General features: G+C 34.5%; 2 protein-coding genes and 1 long non-coding RNA gene across 5 annotated transcripts; 1 reads left to right on the top strand and 2 right to left on the bottom strand.

The window, feature by feature from the left end:
* Window positions 1–115: 115 nt before the first annotated feature.
* Window positions 116–3,795, bottom strand: LOC148627912 (macrophage-expressed gene 1 protein-like). Its single transcript, XM_088581630.1, has 2 exons — window positions 1,638–3,795; window positions 116–386 (listed from the first exon to the last, which is right to left on the bottom strand). The coding sequence occupies exon 1, from the start codon at window positions 3,750–3,752 to the stop codon at window positions 1,650–1,652; it is 2,103 nt and encodes a 700-aa protein (XP_088437756.1). The 5' UTR covers window positions 3,753–3,795; the 3' UTR covers window positions 116–386; window positions 1,638–1,649.
* A 4,204-nt stretch (window positions 3,796–7,999) lies between these two features.
* On the top strand, window positions 8,000–18,362 carry LOC148627911 (protein SSUH2 homolog). Of its 3 annotated transcripts, XM_088581559.1 has the most exons (12): window positions 8,000–8,304; window positions 8,602–8,767; window positions 10,779–10,805; window positions 11,218–11,376; window positions 12,016–12,085; window positions 12,769–12,898; window positions 13,384–13,569; window positions 14,049–14,218; window positions 14,731–14,823; window positions 15,283–15,385; window positions 15,815–15,919; window positions 17,112–18,362. In XM_088581559.1, the coding sequence occupies exons 2-12, from the start codon at window positions 8,758–8,760 to the stop codon at window positions 17,256–17,258; spliced, it is 1,200 nt and encodes a 399-aa protein (XP_088437685.1). In that variant the 5' UTR covers window positions 8,000–8,304; window positions 8,602–8,757; the 3' UTR covers window positions 17,259–18,362. The 3 variants fall into 3 exon arrangements, with proteins under 3 accessions (XP_088437685.1, XP_088437689.1, XP_088437679.1); XM_088581563.1 differs by lacking the exon at window positions 8,602–8,767 and having other exon boundaries at window positions 8,087–8,304; XM_088581553.1 differs by lacking the exons at window positions 8,000–8,304; window positions 8,602–8,767 and adding an exon at window positions 9,154–9,271.
* On the bottom strand, window positions 15,281–22,415 carry LOC148627910 (uncharacterized). The gene is made up of 4 exons (XR_015921925.1): window positions 22,110–22,415; window positions 20,599–20,688; window positions 19,042–20,176; window positions 15,281–15,405 (listed from the first exon to the last, which is right to left on the bottom strand). It is a non-coding gene; the product is annotated as an uncharacterized LOC148627910 (long non-coding RNA).
* Between the last annotated feature and the right edge of the window lie 619 nt (window positions 22,416–23,034).

The following is a 23,034-nucleotide window of genomic DNA, read 5'->3' as shown; positions in this document are numbered from 1 at the left end:
TCAAATGAAAATAATTAAAAATCCTCTTTGGGTACACTTAGGTAAAAAGTACAGTCTGAAAAAAGAATGTTTAGACTTTACCACTTTTTCTTCATATAATGTCAGAAATTAAAACTGCTTTTCAGTATTTATTATTTTAAATCCACACTTTTCTAGTTAATAACAGTAATTTGTTTTCAGAACTACAACAATTTATCTACAGATATCTAACCAAAAAAATGCAGGCAAAAAACAAAAGGCAACTATTATTATAACCAATTTGAATTGACAATAAAAATCAAATGTTTCAAATTCGCTTCAACATCAGTCAGAAATTTTCATAGTCTTTTGGTGATCACTAAGTCTCGTGCTTATACATGTTATATTTTCTACAGCATGCACAAAATCTGGAAAGAAAAGAAAGAACAAAACTTTAAAATGGGAAATACATATTTATGGACAGTCTTAAAAAAGTTTTGTGCTGGCATTATGCATAATTTAAGTCACGACTTAAAACTTGTTAGAATAGAGAATACATTCACGTGTATCTAATATATTATTGCGCGACTTATTCGAAAAACGGCTTTTTCAATATTAAGCCCGTAACGAAATAACACTTTCTGATTAAATCGAGTGCACCCTCTCGCCGATGTACCAGGAACGTATGAAGGAAACAAAAATCGATTATTGGTTTTGGGATGTGCGGGCGGGCGGCTGCCAAACATTGTCCGTGCAATAATGATATCTGGTATTAAATATGAAAAGTATATCTAGCAGATCCTTTGAAAGTCTGGATAGGTTATGTTGTTTGCAATGACAAAATAAAGGTCTCGTGCGATTTTTACAAATAAAGACTTTGATCCTTGTCCGTACAATAACTTGAATGTGTGTAGATATTTTTTTCAAATTCATATTATTTCGTGTGAAAAATGAAGGGGAAATTTGATTTTTACAAATATCGCTTTAAATTTATCGTTTCCAAGTGGCGGCCATCTTTATTAGATTCAAGTAATCATTCTCATTTCTAATTTCAATGTGGGGAAAATCCGGTTTGTTGTCAATATTTGATTTATTTTAGATTTGTTTGGTCCTCAAGTTTTCAAAGTATATTCGGAGTCGATCTTAGCATTTTCCAAGCAAGAGGACGCACCTAAGCAGTCCGTATATTTTTGAAACAACATATCATGATTTAGTGAAATGTTTCAATCGAAATACAAATTAATAAATCCGACGAGATAAATGGATGATATTTTACTACTGAAACCGATACATGTACGTATTGGACTTCAATTTCCTTTAGTGTTTGTCAAATTGATAGTATGTACACAAGCACGCGATTATGCCTTGATAAATGATTCGATATAATGTTAGTTTGCAATCAATCTTTAATATATTTGACTTTCACTTACTACATGTATATAGCAGTAAAAACAGGAAAACATTGATGTACATGTAGAAGCAGTTCACAGTAACAAGCACTGTCTCGGTACTACCGCGTTTAAGAACAATAATTAAACTGACAGTGCATCATTATACTGAAGAAGAAAGTAATTGTCACTTTTGACACAAATTCCTATCTTTTGAACTTATACATCAGATTCTTGACTTCTCAAACGCTCTAGGTAAGGTAACAAAACGAATGATTCTTGTAAACCTACCGGTTTTTCTTTTTAGGTAGATAGTGTTGTATATTCCTGATTTGAGCGTCTCTTCCTCCTGGCATATACATAGACTGAAATCACAGCTACTAAGATAACTCCGCAAGCCACTGTACCAATGATTATTCCAGAATTATTCGATGACCCTTGACTTGAAGGTTCCCGGTTGGTGTTTTGGGCAAGATATTTTGTCTCATCAGTGCTGATTTTGGCGTCTGCTTTTTGAAGTTTTGATAATTTGAGAGTTGCTTCTTGTAGTGTATTCATTTTGACCATTGCGGTGGTTAGATCCGTTTGTTTTACCATAGGTCTTTTCATGAATGGTGGTCGGACAAGTCGGTTAGCTTGGAATTTTTTGCTTTTATAATTGTCATCGTCGTCGTCGTCGTTATCTAACACACCACAGAAATAGATATCATCTGTTTCATCGATGGAAACGAGATTTGATGAAAATTGTCGGGTACATCTCTTTGCCTTGTTGCTTCCTGCCAGAGGGTTGCCGTTTCTAGAACTGTAGAAACCGCCAAAAGGAATGCTGCGTTTGCGATAGTCTAATACATCATCAGCGAAGCATAGTCGCAAATTAAGTCCAAGGATGACTTTAGAATATCCCAACGGACAGAAGTCCCCACAAGTGGCTGGATTACCGCGATAAGCAGGATCCCACATACCACCAAAGAGGAAGCCAGCAGCAGGGTTCTTTGAAACTGGAGAGCACCAATATACGGAATATTCAATTTCATTGTATTCTTTATTTTTGCACTTTGACCAGCAATCGAAGTCGAGATAGTGAAGACTGCGACAAATAGCAGAGTAAGCTTTTCTAGCTTTCCAGAAAAGAGTAGATCTATAGCCTTCGGGACAAGAGTATGCGTTAGTACGTGCGTTGACTTGGCTGAAGTGGTCGCAGAAGTCTCCGTCGGATTCCGTGCAAGTTTGGTAAACACCACCAAACATGTTATTTTCAGTGTTCAAGCCACAGCTACCATCGTCAACATTTGCCTTGCTATTAAAGTTTGCCATTGTGGGATTGGTGCAACCATAAATGACATTGTGTTTGTAGTAGTCTGCTGCTGCATTTGAAACCATTTGTTCAAGCTTGAAAACAGTTTCCGCATCAACTTCGGGGAGAACAAAAGGAGTAACGAAAGATGAAATAGGCATCCCACTTCTATCAATAGCTACGAGGTTCTGTTCCAGTGCACTTTCCCATTCGTCTACTTTAAAGGTTGAAGACTGCATGAGAGATCCACCATATGTTGTAATTTTTGAGTACACTACGCGCTTTGCATAATCGTCTGCTGAAGATTTGTTGGTGTTAACTGTTGGGAGAAAGCCCTTTGTTTCAGTTGATGGAAAAAATATTTTATTGAAGGATTCTCCGGCTTGTAAGCGCAATGATGCGTCATCGCTGTCTTTTTTGGAGGAATCATCTCTTGTTATATAATCCTCTTTAACAAGAGCCCCTCCTACAAGAATAGAGGAAATGATGTTTGTACCATAGTCACGGATAAGTACTTGTGATTCATACTTAGCCATTTCATCTTGATTCTCGTCCATTAAAGCTGCGATTTTCAGCAATTGTTCGCGGAAAGCGGAATTGATGCCAGCATCCGATTTCAACGACACTTTGTACCTAGGAAATCGGGCACTAACTCTTAAAACGGTCGAATTAGTCTCGAGACTTTTTTGTTTTGAGAATTGTGCGTCGGAAGAAAACGATCCACTTACGGAACTTTTTTCCCATCCGAACATACTAGACTCACAGGAACTGTAGTCAGCATTTATGGATGGAGATGTTACACTTTTGTATGAATTTTCATGGTCAAAGTTTTCGGCAAAAAATTCGAGTTCCATTGTTTTCACTGGCTCCACTGTAAAGTCATCTGGAATTAAAAACTTTTGATCAGCAGTGGTTCTACACTGATTATAAGCTATGTCAAAAACGCGAAATCCCTCCATATTTTTCAAATTGTCCCATGCTCCACCGGGAAAAATTTCGAAAATTTCGCTGGTTTTTCCATCGAATTGTTTAAGACATTCATTTGGCGTATCAGCAATGGCAGAAGCAACCAAAATGCTGCTCACAGCAAAGACGACTCGATACAGATGCATGTTGCTCGACTTCGCCTTCCCCTCCGAATTAGGAAATTAAAGTTAAATCGCATAATTTATATATAGTGTAAACATGTACCTAATGATAATTATCTACATTTGATTAGATGCAAAAGATGGCCTTCAACAAGGTCAATATATGTCACGTTATTAAATTTCAATCGGTGTTTAGGAAATGACGCAAACATCTGAATTTGATAGTAGGAATTATCACTGTAGTTGTCCAAAGTTCATGCATGCAACCCCATGTTTAAAATAATTGCTTCAAAACGTTTACAGCATTCTCCTACAGGTTGCCTTTCCAGTTGGTGTGTCCTTCTCAAACATAAAGGGCATAAATTTAATTAATCGTCAATGTTTTCATCTTCAGTAAAACACTGAACATGATATTAGCGATCAGAAAAAATATAAAGCGAGAGACGTTTTCCCTTTCGGTACACCTGCTTCTTGTTTCCACGTGCTAGTTTACTAATACTTTATACATGTATTTTGTATTTATGCGATTTCTTTTCGACTCATTGTTTCTGTTTCTGTGTCAATGCTTTTTGTTTGTTCATTGATTATCGTAATTTTTCGGATGTTTTCATTGCCGTGTATGTGTATAGCTGAGTCTGATTTAACTGGAAAACAAAAGTTGTTTAGTTCAGTTACTTTAAAATAATTTAAGAAGATGTAGTAATACAAAAGATTCAAATGTAGGGAAATTCATGGATGAAAACATATAACACGAAGAACAAACCGTGAAACATAGAAAAGGAAACACAGAAAAACAAACAACACGAATACCACTAAAAAACTAGTGGTGACCTTAGGTGCTCAGGAAGGGTAAACAGTGGCTGCTTCTTGCAATGCACCGACTGTGCTGCTGAAGATCAAGTGCGTCGAGGAGGAAGGACGTCCATGACTGATTGAGGTCGATGGTCATATCTGAAACCAACTTTTAAGCATTAAAATACGTTTTAATAGTATTATTTTCTGCTACTACAGTGCATGTTGCACTTCCTTACAATGAAATTCGTATAGGCGTTGCAGACGCGGATCCAAGGAAAGGCATACCGGGTGTACGCCTCCCTAAAATTGGGGAAAACATTTCTTTGCATGAGATTTTGATTTTTCACAAATTCTACACCCAAAAATTTGTTTCGCTTGGCATTTACTTCTACTTCCGTCCCAAAATCTAAAATCCTTGATCCGTCCCTCCGTTGTTTTTTTGTTCTCCATAAACGTTTTAAGAAATGAAACCAAAAAAATCAGAAATATTTTATACATTAGTTTTACACAAAAACAAATATTGCTAAGAGTAATCAAGGGAACCAAGATTATAGCGGTAATCAAAAGAATGTAATCCAGGGACAGACCAGACATGGAAAACAGACATACATAACAAAGAACATGAAGTAACTAAAATCATACATACAAAGTAACAAAAGCAAATGAGCAACTTGGCCTCCACTAAAAAATGGGAGCATGGACCAGGTGCACCAGTATGGTAAGCGTCCTCTGTTTTTCTAAGAAACACCCACCGAGTTGCTCATAAAAAGTCAAGTCCGGGTTAGACGAAAAAGAAAAGGAAAACTGTGAAACGTTGAACAAATCAGTTTTCATGGCGCAGATGGATACACCATAACGATCCACAAGTTCATGATGACCATAAAACTTTTATAGTGATTACTTCAATCTTGTAGCAACATAACCCTGCACCAGAAGCCTATTTGTTAGAACTAAGTAAAGATACTGACTATTCAAGCAGCTACTGTACATTATTTCGAAACGTCTTTTACAGATCCTTAACACTACTGAAGAAAACGTAAGAAAAAGAAAAAGAAAAAGATACGTACGGAGCCCTGATAGGGACATACAAAGGAAAAAAATATTTTGTGCGAACAAAATAATTGTTTTCTTTGCATGTCCCTATCAGGACTTCGTAGATCCGTGATTGTTTTCTTTTTGTGTCCTAACTTTATTTTTTTTTGTTTCACACATCTTTAAACGGCAAGGTATTCCTCTAAATAGAGTATACTAGTGTAACGTGCAGTTCATCATCCTCACATGATGGTCACATGGTATGAACAAACATCCCGTATCATGTAGAAAGGTGAAAGGAAGTTGTAAGTTCACATGACGGTTTTACGTGGCGAATGGTGTCTAGCTTAAAATGTATTATTCAATTTTCCAGTATCAGTAAATAGTTTCAATTACTTCGAGTCTATAATTATGTTTGTTTATCAACAAGACCTATTTTCTCCCCTACAGAACATTTACAATGTAGACAAGCACACAATTTAACAGCCCGGTAATAAAGATTCGCGCGAAATTAGAATTTTACCGATCTCCATCTTAACGAGGTAAATACTAAAAACAGAGTTACTTTTCTACAAAACTAGTTTAAATGCTTTGAATTTCAGTTCATGTTGGATTGTCCATAGTATAGAGACAAATTAATAGCCTTTAGTTAATGTCTATCGGAGTGGTGAAAATTTATTGACTTAATTTTAATGTTTTCCTCATCCTTATGTCCTTTTTTTCGGATAGAGACGGGGATGGGGGGAGGGGGGGGGTGATTTTACAACAAGTCTACAACTCGACTCTGAAAAAAAATGTATATCCTAAGTCTGTCTGTATAATAAAAATAGCAGCTCGTATTTAATTACTTCGAAGATTTCGATCGAAGTTAATAGAATTGTTTGGTTCAATGTGTTTGTATTGTAGTTTTCGCGAATTTTACGGTTTTTTTTTTTTCATTTTCAAGTTTACAATTACACAACAAACTAACACAACTTGATGGCGTGTATTATTATCACCTCACAGGAGGCATTCCACCCGAATCAGACATTATTCTGACTTCATGTCAACCAGCCGTCACTCTATCCCCTTAATACCGCATGATTAACGGATTTTTGTGGAAAAAAATCTTTTTTTAAATAATATACAAAATTTTAATTTTTTGTTCTTTTTTTTTCAAAACTATGTTACCCATCTCAGAAATGTCTTACATGCTGGTTTCAGATTTCTATTTATGTAGCTTATTTTGTTAGTTCGGTATAACAACAACTATTATCCTTCATAAATGAAAGATTAATGTTGCATTGAACCATTGATGAGTCAGTGATAGCACTGATGGACATCTGTAATCAAATCTTAATCTACAAATCTTAATATATATATCTATATATATATATATATATATATATATACACACTGGTGATATTAACTCGTTTGGTAAAGTAAGTATTCTGTTGAACTAAGGTCCCAGGTCTTGTTATCTTCAGTATTTGTATTGGTATTTTGTCTCGACTATGTCTCCCGTAATTTCTCATTTTGAATTTTAGATGTGATGGATTTTTTTTTATTGTGTTAGATTTGTCATGAGATCAAAGAAAGTTTGTTCCAGTGCGAGTTTTGCTTCTTTTTCCTTTGTTATAATCTTCATTATTGTTATCTGCATTTTCACACTCGCATACGTAAATTGATTCAATAAAACTTTCACTTATGTAGCATTCCGAAGGACATGTGAAAAAATAATTTCCCGCAAAGAAAATAGGGTGAGTCCACGAAGATCGGACAGAAAAGTAGTCTTGAACTATAAATAGCCATTTTCTCTACTTTCACTGTCGTTTTGCACTCATCAAACCAACCTTTTCAGTGGAACATTTTTACGTTATTATGTTAAATTTATGAATAAAAGTCATTGTTCATATCTTTTGACAAAACATTATTTTGTAGAGAGGCAAAAAGAAAATGCAAGTATATTTTTATAGCATCCAGGTTATGACGTACACTCGCTCAGGGATATGCAATGCCATACTGGTACCATTAATGCCGTAGAGTGTTGGCATCTGAGATTAAAAAAACGTCATTATACATGATAAGGCGCTGCACTAGTCTATTTTGATAGACCTCATGAACAATTTCAGGGGCGTAGCTGCATATACGCAAATACGCAGTTGCGTACTCTCGGAAAAAGTAACAAAAATAAAAACACATTTTCAAGATGAAATAAAGATTATTTATCACATATGCATACCATGAACGTAGTATAGGCTCTGAAAAACTGGCTCCAAAATCGTTAAAATTCAGAGTTTCCCTCAGGGCTTTGCCTTGCCGGACTCACTGGGGGCCTTGAGCGACCCCCCCCCCCACCCAAGACCCTCGCCGTAATTTTGTGTACAACTAAAATAGGCCTAGCTACGCCCCTGAAATTATAAGCACATGGTCGTCTGGTCGATTTGTATGTTACTCGAGACAGACGATCAGAATCAAAAACAAAATGAAGACGTTTAACCGTAATGACGTCATGAAATCCAGTTACCATATGCATTGAAGTTAAGAATATTCTTAGACTTATTTTTTTTATTCATGTTTTGTGGCACCGGAGCCTGATGTTCAGAGACACCATGATAACACATTGATGTCTAGTACCTGCTCTCGTCATTTTTGACTTAACAAATCATATGCACATGGTCGTCTGGTCGATTTGTATGTTACACGAAGCAGACGAGACGATCAGAATTCGAAATACCACCCGCACTTTTCACTTCGAACATACCCCCAGGTAGGTACAATAATATTCTCCTTTGTAATCCCGGATTTTCGGAAGGTATTGTATAGTGAACAAAGCTCGTTTCGCCCGTTCGTTCATCTGTTTACAACTTTTTAGCTACAGTTAACTATTTAACATAGACACTTAATCTTTATATAGGTCGATTTCAGACAAGCGACATAAACCGCCTCTTTGACGGCTTTGTTTATATTTTAGCCATATGGTTACTGTGGTAGGCAACTTGGGTATCCTTTACTGAGCTTTGCTCATAGTTTCTCTAGTCTTATTACTGTATTAATATCATCACAGGCGTCAACTATTTAAGCAGAAGTGCCGCTGCAGGTAACGTTTTGGCGGCACGCGTCACTTTATACGGACGTTTTGGTTGCATACGCCACTGTTAGCAGACGTTCAGAAACACCACAACAACACTTGTTACGTCAGACTCACAATTATAGGGATGAAATGATTTTAAGTGAGTACAAATTTTCCCTAGTTTTATCATTCTTTTCTTGTGAGTCGATTCGGAACGTTTAACAAGTCCAATCTTTTTGGGTTTAAATTGAAAAACAAGTGTTTATACATATGAATTCAATGCACAACAAATTATGTAATAGATTCTATGAACTGCTAGTCACGTATAGTTTATTTTAAGACTCTTTTCCAAAGATAAAATAAAAGTCTGGGCCATTCTACCAAATTTCTATAATCATGATTAATAGAAATGGTTGTGAAATACAATGCTTTGTCCTCTTTGTATATTTTTCCATTTCTCGTAAATATTTCCACAATACTAACTGACTATACAGGTAAAAATAATTTTTTCTATAAATCAATATTTAACCCTTTAAACTAATTATAGACTGGTTTTTTTCTCACCCGATACCAGTTTGTTTACATGTTACTATCCATTTGTTTGGGTACTGTCATGGACACTTTATAGTTGAGTTATTGTTCCTTCACATCATGGCTGCGCCGGGTAAGATTGTTATTTATTTTGGCTCATTTAACTGATGGGTTTAATAATATTCGAGGTTATGATATTTTCTTTGGTTCGTTATCATAGTTTATGCAAAAATGTTGATGATGAGAAATATACTATTATCTGAATAATATATATATATTTTTTTACATTTCCACCTATGTTGAGAAAAAAGAGGATGTTCCACCCACAACTTGTGACTATTATGTCATGGTAAAGAGAGACTGAATTTAATATGCTGTAATTGAAGGCATGATCTCTTGCTTTGTATCATTATTTCAATGCAATTCCATATTGTAACAGTTTAAACCGCTGTCAGATAGCTCTGTCGGCCAACCAATTTCCTAATTTCCTTATAATTCAAAAGACATTTTAGGTTGTAGTGACATGCGAGTTTGATAATTCCCGGTCTCGTGCTCAAATTTCCCTAAACTTGCATAATGAAATGCATCCAACGGTTATAAAGAATTTAATTTTTTTTGAACTGATCATTTTGCATAATCGATAAAAAATGTAATTGATAAATAAAAAAAATGTTTAAGGACTTATAGACATGTGGCATTTATAAATTAAACTCCAGTCACTGCAATATGATAAGAAAGACTTAAAAAAAAATTCTCATGACAGAGAAAGACTGACCAACATTTTTCATGTCCGAGTTTTTAACATCGAGTATTATTATACGGTAACCTAGTCATGGCCTACAATTGGGTCTATGACGTAAACTTTAATCATGATCTAAGACCGATTAGTGCCTTTAGCTCTTTAAAAAGAATCGTCACAGAAATAACTGTATACGCCATGTAATTCTATATGCAAATATTGACGCGTTGGTTGGTAATTAAAAACTTTAAATGGGAGCTCTGTAGTACTATGAGCTTCTGGAATTTTACAGCGGAGTTAAACAGTTGAGGTCACGAAGGGTCCGTTCATAAGAATTGTGTCATATCAAAGGGCGAATTTAAGTATGTTAGCCTAGTCATGTTATATATCGCCTTTGATGTTAGAACTGTTATTAGACGGGCCCTCTACCCCCCTAAAAAATAAAAATAAAAAAGAAAATAAAAAAAAAATCTTTCTCTACGATTCCTCCTTGTATTGCTATTGTATTTATCAACATCCAATTACTCGTTTATTCGTGTTAGCTTAGACTATATGTTCATATAGCCGAGGAAATTTAGTGTTTGCACATGTTGTATACACGGGCATAATCGACCCATATACCTTACAATAACACATTAACACGTTAGTACACCTTTGTGTTACTGTAAGGTATAGGGATCAATTTTTTTCTGAGACAAGTGCCTGTGGTCGCTTGAACATATTAAAGCTGCGTAAGAGTAAATGTTACGAGGAGCCTCACAGTGCCAAAACTGTACTGGACAATTTTGCACCAGGCTCATTGTGTTGCTTTCTTGTTAATTTATTTGATATTTTGTTTAATATGGTTTCTTCAATTATATGCATATGCTTGTGCAGTAACTTGATCTACATTTTGTTTCAGGTGGATACGGAGGTCCACCTCCTCAAAGTAAGTATATTTACTTTTAATATATTAGAATGTTTTTAACATTCAAAATTGTTTTGCTGCAAGTATTTTCTTAGTTTTTATTTTAATACCCAATTGCTTTCAAGATCTCTAAGGATCGTGTCAGGTTTTGTTTTCTCGACCCGACCCTTTTTGGAAGGGTTTGGATACGGTGTCATGCTTTACCTAATCATTACACGGTTGAGGTTTTTGTGTCGAGTCCCATCCCCAAATTTGTGATGACAACTAATGAAGCCTTCTTGTACACCTGTCTTATGATTTTTTTCAAACTATAACAATTCTAAAAAGACATTTTGACAACACAAAAATATGGAATGTTTATAAACTATGGACGTAAATCCTCTTTGTGCAACACAGAGAAATTTACAAATATATTCGATGACTTCTCTTTTAGGATGGAACCCGGGAATGGGTCCACCACCACAGGACTTCAGGCAAGGCGCTGGACCGCCAGCTGGTCCTCTTGCTCAAGGTCCTCCACAAAGAGGACCTCCTCCAATGACGGGAATGCCGCAGTTCCAAGGATATGGACAAGTCGGCGGATTTGGCCAAAGTGAGTGTAAAGGAAAAATAAGGCTTTTCTCTTCTTCTTTTTAATTGTTTAGAAATTTATTTTGCTTAATTATATACTTGTAAGATCCATCTGGAAGTCAAAATGTTCGGCTTCAAAGTTTAATCCCAAAATGTGTCAACGTTGTTACAATAAGACAAATTAAACGATAATTCAAACTGTTAAAAAGTATCAATCTCTGTAAGAACCAGGCAGTGAGTGAAACGTGGTATGAGAAAAAAAGCATTTTAAAAGTTTAATTTGGCTATTTACACCATTTGAATCAAGAAAAAAGACAAGATTTTCCATATCACTTTGGTAAATTGAGTTCTAACTTCATTGAAATGCACTGAAAAGGAACATTTCAAAGGCAGATAACTCTGTCGAAAACAAACAAAACTAACATTCTTTAGAAATATTTCTGAGCCAATTCAGTAATACAGAGGTCAAATAATGGTCTTTTCAAAAAGAAAAGGCATTCTCGAGTAAAATTATTTTGCCAGATCGGTAGGTTTTTGACATGCATGTTTCTGATTGTTCCTATTTTGCCTGATTCTTACAAAAAACCCCACTTAAATCCACTTAAATGTTAAGTTTCCAATGTTAGACCTAACCGATCATATTATTACTATTATGTTACAGTGATGCCAATGCCCCCACCGCCACCACCACCGCCTCCACAGGGCAAACCTCCACCTATGGAATTTACCGAGTAAGTATACCAATATTGTTTTACAAGTAACACAGAGAATAAAAAATATACAGATAATAAAACGATGCATAACAAATAATGCACCAACAATAATTTACCAAGTAAGAGGCAATCCTACTCGGTTGGAGATTAGTTGGAGGCTATACATTGTCCTCTCGTTGTACTGTGTTTAAAATTTTACCGCGGGGGTTGTTGCTGCATGAAGATTTCTTGGCAGATTAATCACCTTGAATGCAGTTTTTACCTTAAAACAACAAAGAGTGGATACATACCTATCCTCTTAGCTCCCTTTGGAGCATAAGATTAACACAAAGTCTCTCCACTCAGTACGTTTCTTTTGCCAGAACTTCTGCTTCATCCTAGTCATTTTCAAATTTTTAACTCATTTACAATTGTCTTTTACCATGTTGTTTTTGGTCGCCTCTTGGTCTTTTACCTTGTGGTGTCCATCTAAAGGCTGTTTGCAATTCTCAAAACAAAGCGTGGATAGCAAGTGGAAATCTTGTTTTGCGTGTTTCAATTTATTTTAATTTCTTGTTTTTGTTTTTGTTTTGTTTTACACATTTTTGTGTTTATCTACAATGATCAAATCATTAGCTTTCTTTTGAGCTAAAGATAACTCTCTATTTCACACAGATGGAGACTGGTATAATGTTGTTAATTGTTGTTATTTTCATTTTTAGTTTAGCGAATTTAGATGAAGCCGGATGTAAACAAGCAATGATTGAACATGTGAACTCGCAATGTTGCTATGGCAAAAAGCCAGCCAATGAAATGACTTTACAGAAAGCAGTAGGACTAACAGCTTTGCATGTAAGTTTGGTCCATTCAGTTTGTGTATTTTTATTATCTTTCTGGGGAGACGGATTTCAACCCATACATTTTTATGAAAAAAAATAATTGATAGTTTTAACAATTATCCGTGGTTGCTGTGGTTTTTACAAACTAAAAAGTCATAAATGGAGGAGAATTCTAGTAGGAATTATCCTTTCGCAGAAAATACTTGGTACAATGACTCCAATGACAGTGCTTGTGTTTCTGTTCTTACTGATTTAAAATTCAAAGCTCTGCGTAATTCCTCGAAACATATTATCATTATGACATTGCGAGCACCTATCGCTATTTAGAGTATCAATGATTATGTCAGCTCATGTGAGATGCACCTTTATGTGAGGAGTATATTTGTTCAATATAATATTCCTAGATATAAAAACGACCGTTTACTAAAAATGGGCAAGATAAAAGGAGAAATTAAAAAAAATGGAAGATTTTAATTGCTTACTTTACCTCTTTTACAGTATACTCTCGAAACTTTTACCGAGGGCAGACATACGGGTTATGTACAAGAGCCCTACAGGGGAGGCCCAGTTGATGGCCCAGAAAACGGCCCACCTCCCCCACCATGGGCTATACCTTGTCAGCCAAATGGAATGTTTCAAACACATAACAAACTCATGGAAGTTCCACACACGGCTACTGTTAGGGTGAGTAAATGTTTTCGAAATTATGTTCTTATTCTAGTCCTGTTGTAAATCAAAATCAAAGTAAATGCGGAATATAAGGAGGTAGACCTCAGGTAAGGGACACAATTCTTAAAATCATTGGAACGTTTTTATTCTGGCTCTTTATATATATAACATGTAAGCATCAAAGTAACTTGGATTGCTTTCATTTTGTTTCAGATGAAAGCTTGAAAGGCTTTTGGTGAAATTGAATATGATATGAACATATCACTGGTTTCAAGAGTTATGTCCCTTACCCTAGGTCTACCTCCTTAATTGGCGAAACGGAAATGCACCATTCATATAGCATAAGCCTCACGTGTAATTTAAATACTAGCCTCTTTACCTTATAATCTCAGAATGTGTTCATTTCTTTACTTAGCATTATATTGATTTTTGCATTTTTCAATGATGTTTTGGGGTACTGAATTACTGTTCACTCCGAGCAATATTCTTTACAGCCCTGTCACGATTGTGATGCTCGGGGATATCACCGTTGTTGGAGATGTGGGGGGTGGGGTCAGGTTAGGTGTGATCACTGCGGAGGAGACGGTAGAACCACTCACCATGATCACGAAGGACGACCACACCAAGGGCCATGTCATGCTTGTGGAGGAGATGGGCGAAGACAGTGAGTATTAATTTGATTGTGTACTTGACAATATACCGTCATTTTTAATTCATCATTTTTTATTTGTATCCTCTTGCCACCGGAGTTTCGGTGGAACTGTGACTCAATCTTTAATCCTTCTCCATTTCGTGAAAACATTGTAGACACTCAAGAAGTAAAATCTTGCAATGGATTTTTGGTAATCGTACCAAATAATTTTTCAGTTCTTAACAAAATAGGAGATTTGATCAAAATTTGGCTGCATGGCTCTTTTGGAAGTATTTTATCAAATTTGCAAACTGAATCCCCTTTGACTTCTTTTTCAGATGCTCAGATGTTTTATTGCTTGTTTGCTGAATTATATCTTGTTTCAGTTGTCACGTGTGTAATGTCACGTGTGTGGTGACGAAAGACATATAACTTTCGATGTATGAAAAATTTTTTTCACTACAAATTATTTAATTGTCACATACTAGTATAATTTGATGATGGATAAATTGGGTTAAGTTGCTGAAGTTTTTCTTCCATTTCAGTTGCCATACATGTGGTGGTGACGGACGTATTACCTGTGATACATGTGACGGTTACAGGAATATGAAGTGTTTCATCAGGCTTACTGTAAATTAGTATGTATCTTACATCATTGTTGAATAGGGGATACATCTTTTTATTGTGTGATACATCGCATTCTGTGAATAAATTTAAAATGGAGGATTAAAATGAAAGAATTTACGATGTTGCTTCAGATGACGGGATTTACACTACTTCGACTGTTATTTGGAATCTAGGGTGGACTTACTATTATGGCAGCTTTGATCACTAGAGACGACGAGGTCTTTTAAAATCTTTAAACTGACACTTTTGAACTCCATCTTTGCGAAATAAAATTTAACAAGGATTAATGATGCTGTACAGAGAAGTTCACAATAGTGCATGTGTAAATACTAATAATAATGTACATAAATTACTCATTTCATTTTATAATCCTCTCCTTGCCCACCGTATTTCATTCACTTTCCCATATTCTTTTCCTTGCCCATCCTATTTCATTCATTTTCCCATATTATTTTATCTTCTACTTACAGTGTTAATCACGAGGTTGACCACATCATAGAGCGTACAGACATGCCGGATGAGCTCGTTAGGAATGTCCAAGGAGAGACCATCTTTGAACAAGTGATGGGCCAGGTCTGTTTTTCAATCTCTTCCTGTATAAAAAAGTAACTGATTGTAGCTTGATTTTAAACCGTCCTAAGTTGTTTTTACTTAAGGAGGTATTAAAACCTGGATTGAATAAGGAAATAGGGATATTTTTTTTGTAATATCAGAGTTTCACTTTTGTATTTAATTACAACGCTCTATGAACAGATAGTCGGTCATATTAGAAAATCTCATGTTCAGTTTGTTGGGAATCCATAATAAAGCTGGTATGTAGACTTTTGATATGATAGTGACCTATCCTCACTTTAAGCAATATTTTTGCCAGACAGTCTCTAGCATTGCTGGAGTAGTAATCTTTTATAATTTAACATTCCGTACATATGGTTTTTTTGTAAATTAATTTTTATATGATATAATCGAATTACATATTACCAATGATTTACTATTTATTTGCAGTTATTTCCAATCACATCTTATCCTGTGGCAGAAATTAACGACAACTCGATTCGTTTGGTCAATTCCCACAGGAATGCTTTCCCCAATGAGAAACAGTTGCAACAGGTGAGTATAAATGTTAAATTATACAGTAGCTCAACATTTATATTCATTTCCTTTTTTTGTCTACCTGGGACATGACATTTTATGAGCAACGCGATAGGTGTTTCTAGGAAAGTAGAGGACTCTTACCCTACCTGTGCACTTGTCCATATTTTAAGATTTTAGAGTCCTGGTTGCTCATTCAATTTTGTTTCTTTGTACGTGTAATTTTTGTTATTTCATGTTTTTTGTTGTGTATGTCTATTTTCCCTGTCCATTGCTTATCATTGGATTATATTCTTTTGATTACAGAATCCTAGGGCCCTTGATTGCCCCCTTAAATATTTCGAGACTGTATTAACCCTGTTGTCATATATGTCTAGAAGAAAAAAGTCTCCTTACTTGTGTGTTCCATTGAAGGCATATTTTACATTTTACAGTAATGGGACTTATGGCTCACTGTTACCTTTCGACCAATATGGGCTCATTTTGACCACAAAATTCCGCTCTGACTACAGACAAACCAGTTTGTGCCTGTTTTGACTAATGCACAAAGATTTCTGACATTTTCTAAATGGAAGTACACGGTCAAAAGTTAAAATGAAACACATTTCTATTTATTTTTAATTCTGAAAAAAACTATAGAAGCATATGGGGAATCAATACAAAAGGGACACGGGGTTGGGGGCAGATACCTGGTCATGATTTCATTGAAGACATCTCAAATTGAGATTTTCCTGAAATCTTCAGTTTCAACATCTTCGCTCGCCAAGGGTTCCGGTCCTGTCGGAGGGGACAGTGAAGATGCAGTTTCAAGTGACTTGATTTATCGAAGTTGTGGAAGGATTTGAGGAAAATCTCAATTTGAGATTCTTTATGAAACTCCAATACTGTTTCCTTGTTAATATCCGCTTACATGTAATCAGGACCATTTTTTATTTGCTCTCATTATTTCTTTTTATGAATTCTTTTACCAAAATAAATAAGTGATTTTTTTCTAATAATGATGTTCCTATACTACTTTTTCATGGTTTAAGCCTGACGCCAACGATTTTGTTCATGTATCATGTATTGTTGTCCTAATTCTCAGTTAGTCCACTTACCGTTTATGTATATTGCATCACCTCATATAATACCGCAAGATAAAAGGATTGGATTCAAAAACAACTTGTAATTTTGTTTTATTTTATTTTAAATTTGAATAATTTTTTTACAGCGACAAAGACTGAGAGCAGTACCTGTTACCGAAGCTTACTATCAGTGGGAAGAATTTAGTTCCAGATTCTGGGTTTATGGATTAGAAAGAAAGGTTCACGCCCCGGATTACCCACAACAGTGTTGTTGGGGATGTTCTATTCTTTAAGGGTTGTGTGACATTCTATCAGGAGCCTTCTCCTTTCATATGTGTAGAGAATGAACAATTTACTTGTTTATTTTGAGATTTTATTTGATTTTTCTTCCACAAAACAAGAAAACCAGCCAATTAGATTGAAAATAAATAAATCAACTGTGAAGGGACAGTTATGGTACAGGTACCTTTTTTCTATATTGCATTTATATATTTTTTGTATATTTTTGACATATTCTCTAATAATGAAAATTCTCATCCCACTTTTTTTAGTGCAATCATAATTTTAGCATGGACGATTTTTTAATCATGTCTTGCAATAATTTCTGAGATTATTACCCTTTTTTTGTAGCCCATTTTAAACAATATATCATAAAACGATCTCTTTAGGAACATATTTTGAATAAAATGATGCTTTTTAGAAAAAAAAAACCATTATTTGCAGTATTAGATAGATAACATTTTTTCTTGATATTAATAGCCGAATTATGTTAGTAAACTGTGCCAAAAGTAGGAACCACGCAAGTATTAGGCCAAACGTGCTGCACTATAATTTGATATTGGATCAAACTAATTGTATTAGCGAACTGTATGAGCGCTGCTTTAGACTTGTTCATCAATGGTTTTATCATTTTTAAACACTGCTCAAGACAATTTTCCGTAAATATTTTTTTTTAAATAAGATACAGAAATCCGTCCACTTTAGAGTATACACGTATAATCAACTCTCTTAATCAATACTGTTTCTCGTGTAATGTTTTCTTAGTATAGTATTCTCCTGTATGTTTTAATTCAATCATGTACTTGCTATAATTTTAACCAACCAATGGATTAACCCGAATAATATCAGTCGTTATATTCCGCCGATCTTCGATTGCTCCCTTATGAGGACTTCGACAGATACAAGGCGCTGAATTATTCGAGTTAACCAATATATAAGCTTATTTCTTTTAATGACGGCAATCGAGAACATATTTGACTGTGATATTATTTTTGTTTTTAAGTTTTGAATTGAATTGTGTTAGTTTCTCGAAAACTCTTGATTCTTTTTTTTCTGTACACATGTACCTGGTGTATATGAGGAATTCGTTTTTTCCAATAAAATCTGTCTGAATTCTATATGTATATTTTACTTCGTTTTTTACCAAAAAGATGCAAATGCATGATAACACGATGACCCCTAGAGATCTCTTCAGAAAAGAGGTTATATGCATAATTGCGCATGGGTGACCAGTCTAGATGTTATGCATGATTACCCATAAATCAAAAATGCCTTTCATAATGACTCATTAATATTTACTTTTACTATGTATTGAACAGTTATACATACATATAAAAACTCAATCGCCATGGATAAGTACTTATGAATCACTTATTTTCTATTGTTATGATATGCGCGGTTATTCATGAATACTCAACCTGTAAGTGTCATCACTACGTACTATTCACAATTAGGCAAATATACCAAAGTGAGATGTTTGCAAAATTAGCCATTAAACGTTCAACCAAGATGCAGTACGCTTACATGTATGTACCCAATGGTTTATTACATTGTATATCATACAGTGCATTTTTACACATGGAAACTCCATATGCTATGCATTATTATGCAAGGAACCATTTGTTTAAGCTGTAATGCGTGTTTACGCGAGATATTCAATTAAAGATATTTCGCATTATTATGTATGAATACTAAGTCGCCATGATCTATGCAAAACTACGAATGGGAAGTGGATCAAAATGATTAATATTATTTGCGCAATAATACTTCATCAAAATGCCTATCATAATTACTCACATTAAGTCTCCAGCAATGCCATGGGTTTTCTTATTTGTTGCTGTACATGGCAAATTGGAATCCAGTAGGATCCGGAATCCTCCTAGGGCAAATTGGAATTTCAATATGCCCTGGATTTTAGCCAATTTGGGTGTTAATTTTTCCTAGGACAAATTTGGATTTCTCGATTTGCCCAAGGAGGATCCTGGATCCTACTAAAATTTGGTAAGATCCGGAATCGCACTAGATTTCATGGTCAGGGAGATTCCGGATATTACTGAACATTTTGATAGTAAAATATGCTTATGATTAATGAAAATGTTGAATGCTGTTGGGAATATTACATTTTGAACATGTTTTATTCAATGAACTATAATTTATTACATCAAAATACAAAATCTTATTATGAAAAAATAAAACAATAAAATAACAGAACATTGACATCTCATTCATTACATTTTTTTTTATCTTGTGTGGAGCAAGTGTTTTTGGACCATGTTTAAGGTTTTAAACATTTTCCGTTACCGCTGCAAATAGATGCAGGCTGGCAGTCTTGGTTAACGGACCGATTTTTCCTACATGTTTAAATGTGCATTATTTCATCAAATGACTTTTGATTTACGTCCCAAAGATTAATCTAATTACACCTGTCGTAGAAAACTTTGTTTAAAACCATTAGATTAAATACACAAGAAGCATTAATATGACTGTCTAACTTATAAAATCCCGAAAAAGGAAATAAAATATTGAATAAAGTAGTATTTAATTCACCAGGAAATTGTCCTAAGCAAATAAAATACTTTGGTGTTTTCAAACTTAAAGCCAGTAGGATCCAGAATCCCCTTAGTGCAAATTGGAATTATGATTTTTCCTAGGAATTTGTAGTGGTTAAAATCCAGGGCAAATTGGAATTCCAGTTTGTCCTAGGAGAAATTAGAATTGCAATTTGCCCTAGGATGACTCCAAATTACCCTGTAATACTTCCATGGTTCTTTTGATAAATTTACATAAAACTGCTCTTTTAAACATTTATTATTTCATTCAACTTAAAAAAAAAAAACAAATAGATAAAGAGATAAACGAAGAGTTAGCGTAGAAAGAATCTCCAGTGTATTTAATAGGCATTTGGCACCATATTCTGGCAAGGTTTTCATTTCTGAAAAAGAATAAAAATCAAAAATGTAGTTAACGTTACCGATATTATAAAAAAAACAAGTACTGCCTTTAAAAAAAGATAGCCGACGTAACAAAATTTTGTTCTTTTCACTTACAAGTTTCTACATTTCATTCAAGAAAATAACACATGCAACACAATTTCTATTTTCGATAGTTTTTTTCGAACGCCACTAATAAGTTATCAGTATTTGGCCAATCGGGAAACAGAAATTCTATCAGATGACTTGCGTTTCCATAGAAGAGCGTCGTTAAGGTCAAAGGGTAAAAAGCGAAACTAAACCGACTACGTCGGAAAAATTGTCGTTTTTCTCAGTGACAGCACGTTAAGTAAGCCTATAAATTTATGTGTGAGTCTGTATATATCACAAAAAGTATTGTATACTGTAATAATATTTAAATTACCTTTATTTCCCAAAATTTAATTCCGAGGACATTTGCATCTTTCCTCTGGTGGAACATCTTTCAAGCACTGTTCCACGTGCTTACCACACCCTACAATGCAAATTCAAAACCATCGGGGTTAATTTAACTTTTTCAACCTTACTAACAGAGACTTTTGTTGCAGTGGCGGTTCCATGTTTTTTTTTGTGCAAAACATGGCCAAAATGACAAAATAATAGCCATAAATCTCCTACTTCTGGGCACCTATTTTATGTTTTTTTTAATGAACCACTTCTTTGTTATGTTACAATTAATTTAAATCATACCTATTCCAAGGAACTTTTTTACTAATGTCTTGCAATTATATACTTTCATTAACTTAGTGGTGTTTGATAATTCCTAAGAACTAATAGCTTTGTCTTTAAACTCTATAAAAAAGAAAGTTCGACGTCAAAATTACAAATATTCATTACAAAGGGCTCTTAACCAGGGGGAGATATTTTGCAGAAAAATACTTACTTTAACTTTTTCAAAGGCTTATTTATTTCGGAATCAATTTGTTTCAATTAAGATATAAAAAAGTATTATCTACTTCAACAACTACCAGTTCGAAAGAAAAGTGAACAAACAATATCTTACAAAAAATTATATTTTAAATTAGAACAGTGCAGGCTATGGGCAACTAAGCGCAAATCCTTCACTACCTACAAGAGTATCTTAAAAAATTCTTAATCCGCTGCAAACAAATAGATTAACATACAAGACGAGTTGCAGCGCTATAAAACTGGGCACTATAGTTAATGTTAATCATAGTGAATAGTTTTGAATCCATTTATCTCTGTTAACTTAGTTGTGATAAAACAAGAAAATCATTAAAATGACAACGTGCTTTGTGTACATTCCTTCTCGCCTACCCCTAATATATTTGCAGATAGTTGCATCGTGTGATTCTCTGATGGCTTCTAATGACCTTTTTGTAATTGTTTGGCTTTCTTCCATTGCTACTAAGCTGAGAGCTTGTTAAAAAATTGGTGCACTACTTTTATTAGTATTATAATGCCGTGTTTTAACTTGTTAAACTCTTTAAAGAAAAATAAAATTAAAAATATATAGGTCGACGCAACAGATACGTGTACACAGTTAATCTGCGAAAATCTAGAGTTGTGCTCACTATCAAATGGCTACTACAACTGTGTGTATTTTTATCATCACGGTGCGCACAGATTACAAAATTTTCCATTTATATATAATATTGTTCCATCCAGGAGTTAAATATAGATATTATATAAATCCTTGGTTCCATACTGTGAGTTAGAACTGTTTACCAAACTGTAGAAATATTCCCTGAACGGGAGGGAAATAAAAAGCGCTTGTCGGTCATTTCCAAAGTGAAAGTAATATGATCAAAATTTTCCTGGTTCAGTTCTGAAGACCAAAAATATGATTGATCCCCTTTCTTTGTATCTGGACCCGCCACAGTAAACATCAGCAATTTCAGAAAGATAGGAGAAAAATAGATAAAATGGACATACCTGCCCAAGTCGGCTTGTTACAACTATCGCAGGTTGTCTTGAAACACATTCTTTGGTTGTTACAGTTAAACACTCGTAGTTTCCGCAGTGATATGTTTGTAGCACAATGAAATGACGTTGCTGGATTGGTGGTTCCCGCTAAAATTCTTACTCCTAGTCAAACTAGAGGCATTTACATACTGATTGAATGTTCACTATAAAACAATAACAAATCCGCAACGTGAGACTATTTAAAGTATGCGCATGTCAATTGATCCTACATTTAATCAATCAATCGACCGATTAGGAGATATTTAAATATGATTTACTATATATAAACTTATTATATCACGTCAATACACATATATGTACCTTTTTGTTATATTCTAAAGAAAAAGACCTTGATAATTTATAATTTTGAATAGAATCATCCACTGAGAATTAGGATCTTTGTTAATGCAGTTTTAGAAGTATGTGTTATACGAAGGCCAAACAAAGGTGTTTCATTGTCGGTTTTATCAATTATGTACACCATGTATGCATATTTACAGGTAATAAATCAATTTACGGCAATCCTGCTTCTAAAAATGTTGTTTATGAAATTATTTAAAGGAGTTAACTTTAAATTTGATTTTATTTTCCAAAGTTGTCATACAATACCTCACAATCCTAGATTTCTACTGCTTTTTTCTGTCCTGCCAAACTTTCCTTTTGGTAGGTTTTGTCGACATCCCACGGGTAAATGACCGATATGCAAAAGCCGTGTTCTGTGAGTTAACAACTCCTTTTAAAGAAAGATCAGTGCCTCAGCTGTACGACAAATTCAAATACTCTTTAATGTTCACATTGAGTCAATGTACATTAAAACGTTCACACGTATTTTGTATTCGCATTGCGTTCACACGCCTTTAAACCTTTTAAAATAAAATAAAAAATCGTTCAAAAA

Source organism: Perna viridis, chromosome 1, assembly GCF_037379345.1.
Source record: "Perna viridis isolate PV_CMFRI_1.1 ecotype Kerala chromosome 1, ASM3737934v1, whole genome shotgun sequence".
NCBI lineage: Eukaryota > Metazoa > Mollusca > Bivalvia > Mytilida > Mytilidae > Perna > Perna viridis.
Note: the sequence above shows the minus strand (reverse complement) of the source record. Positions and strands in the feature narration are given on the sequence as shown.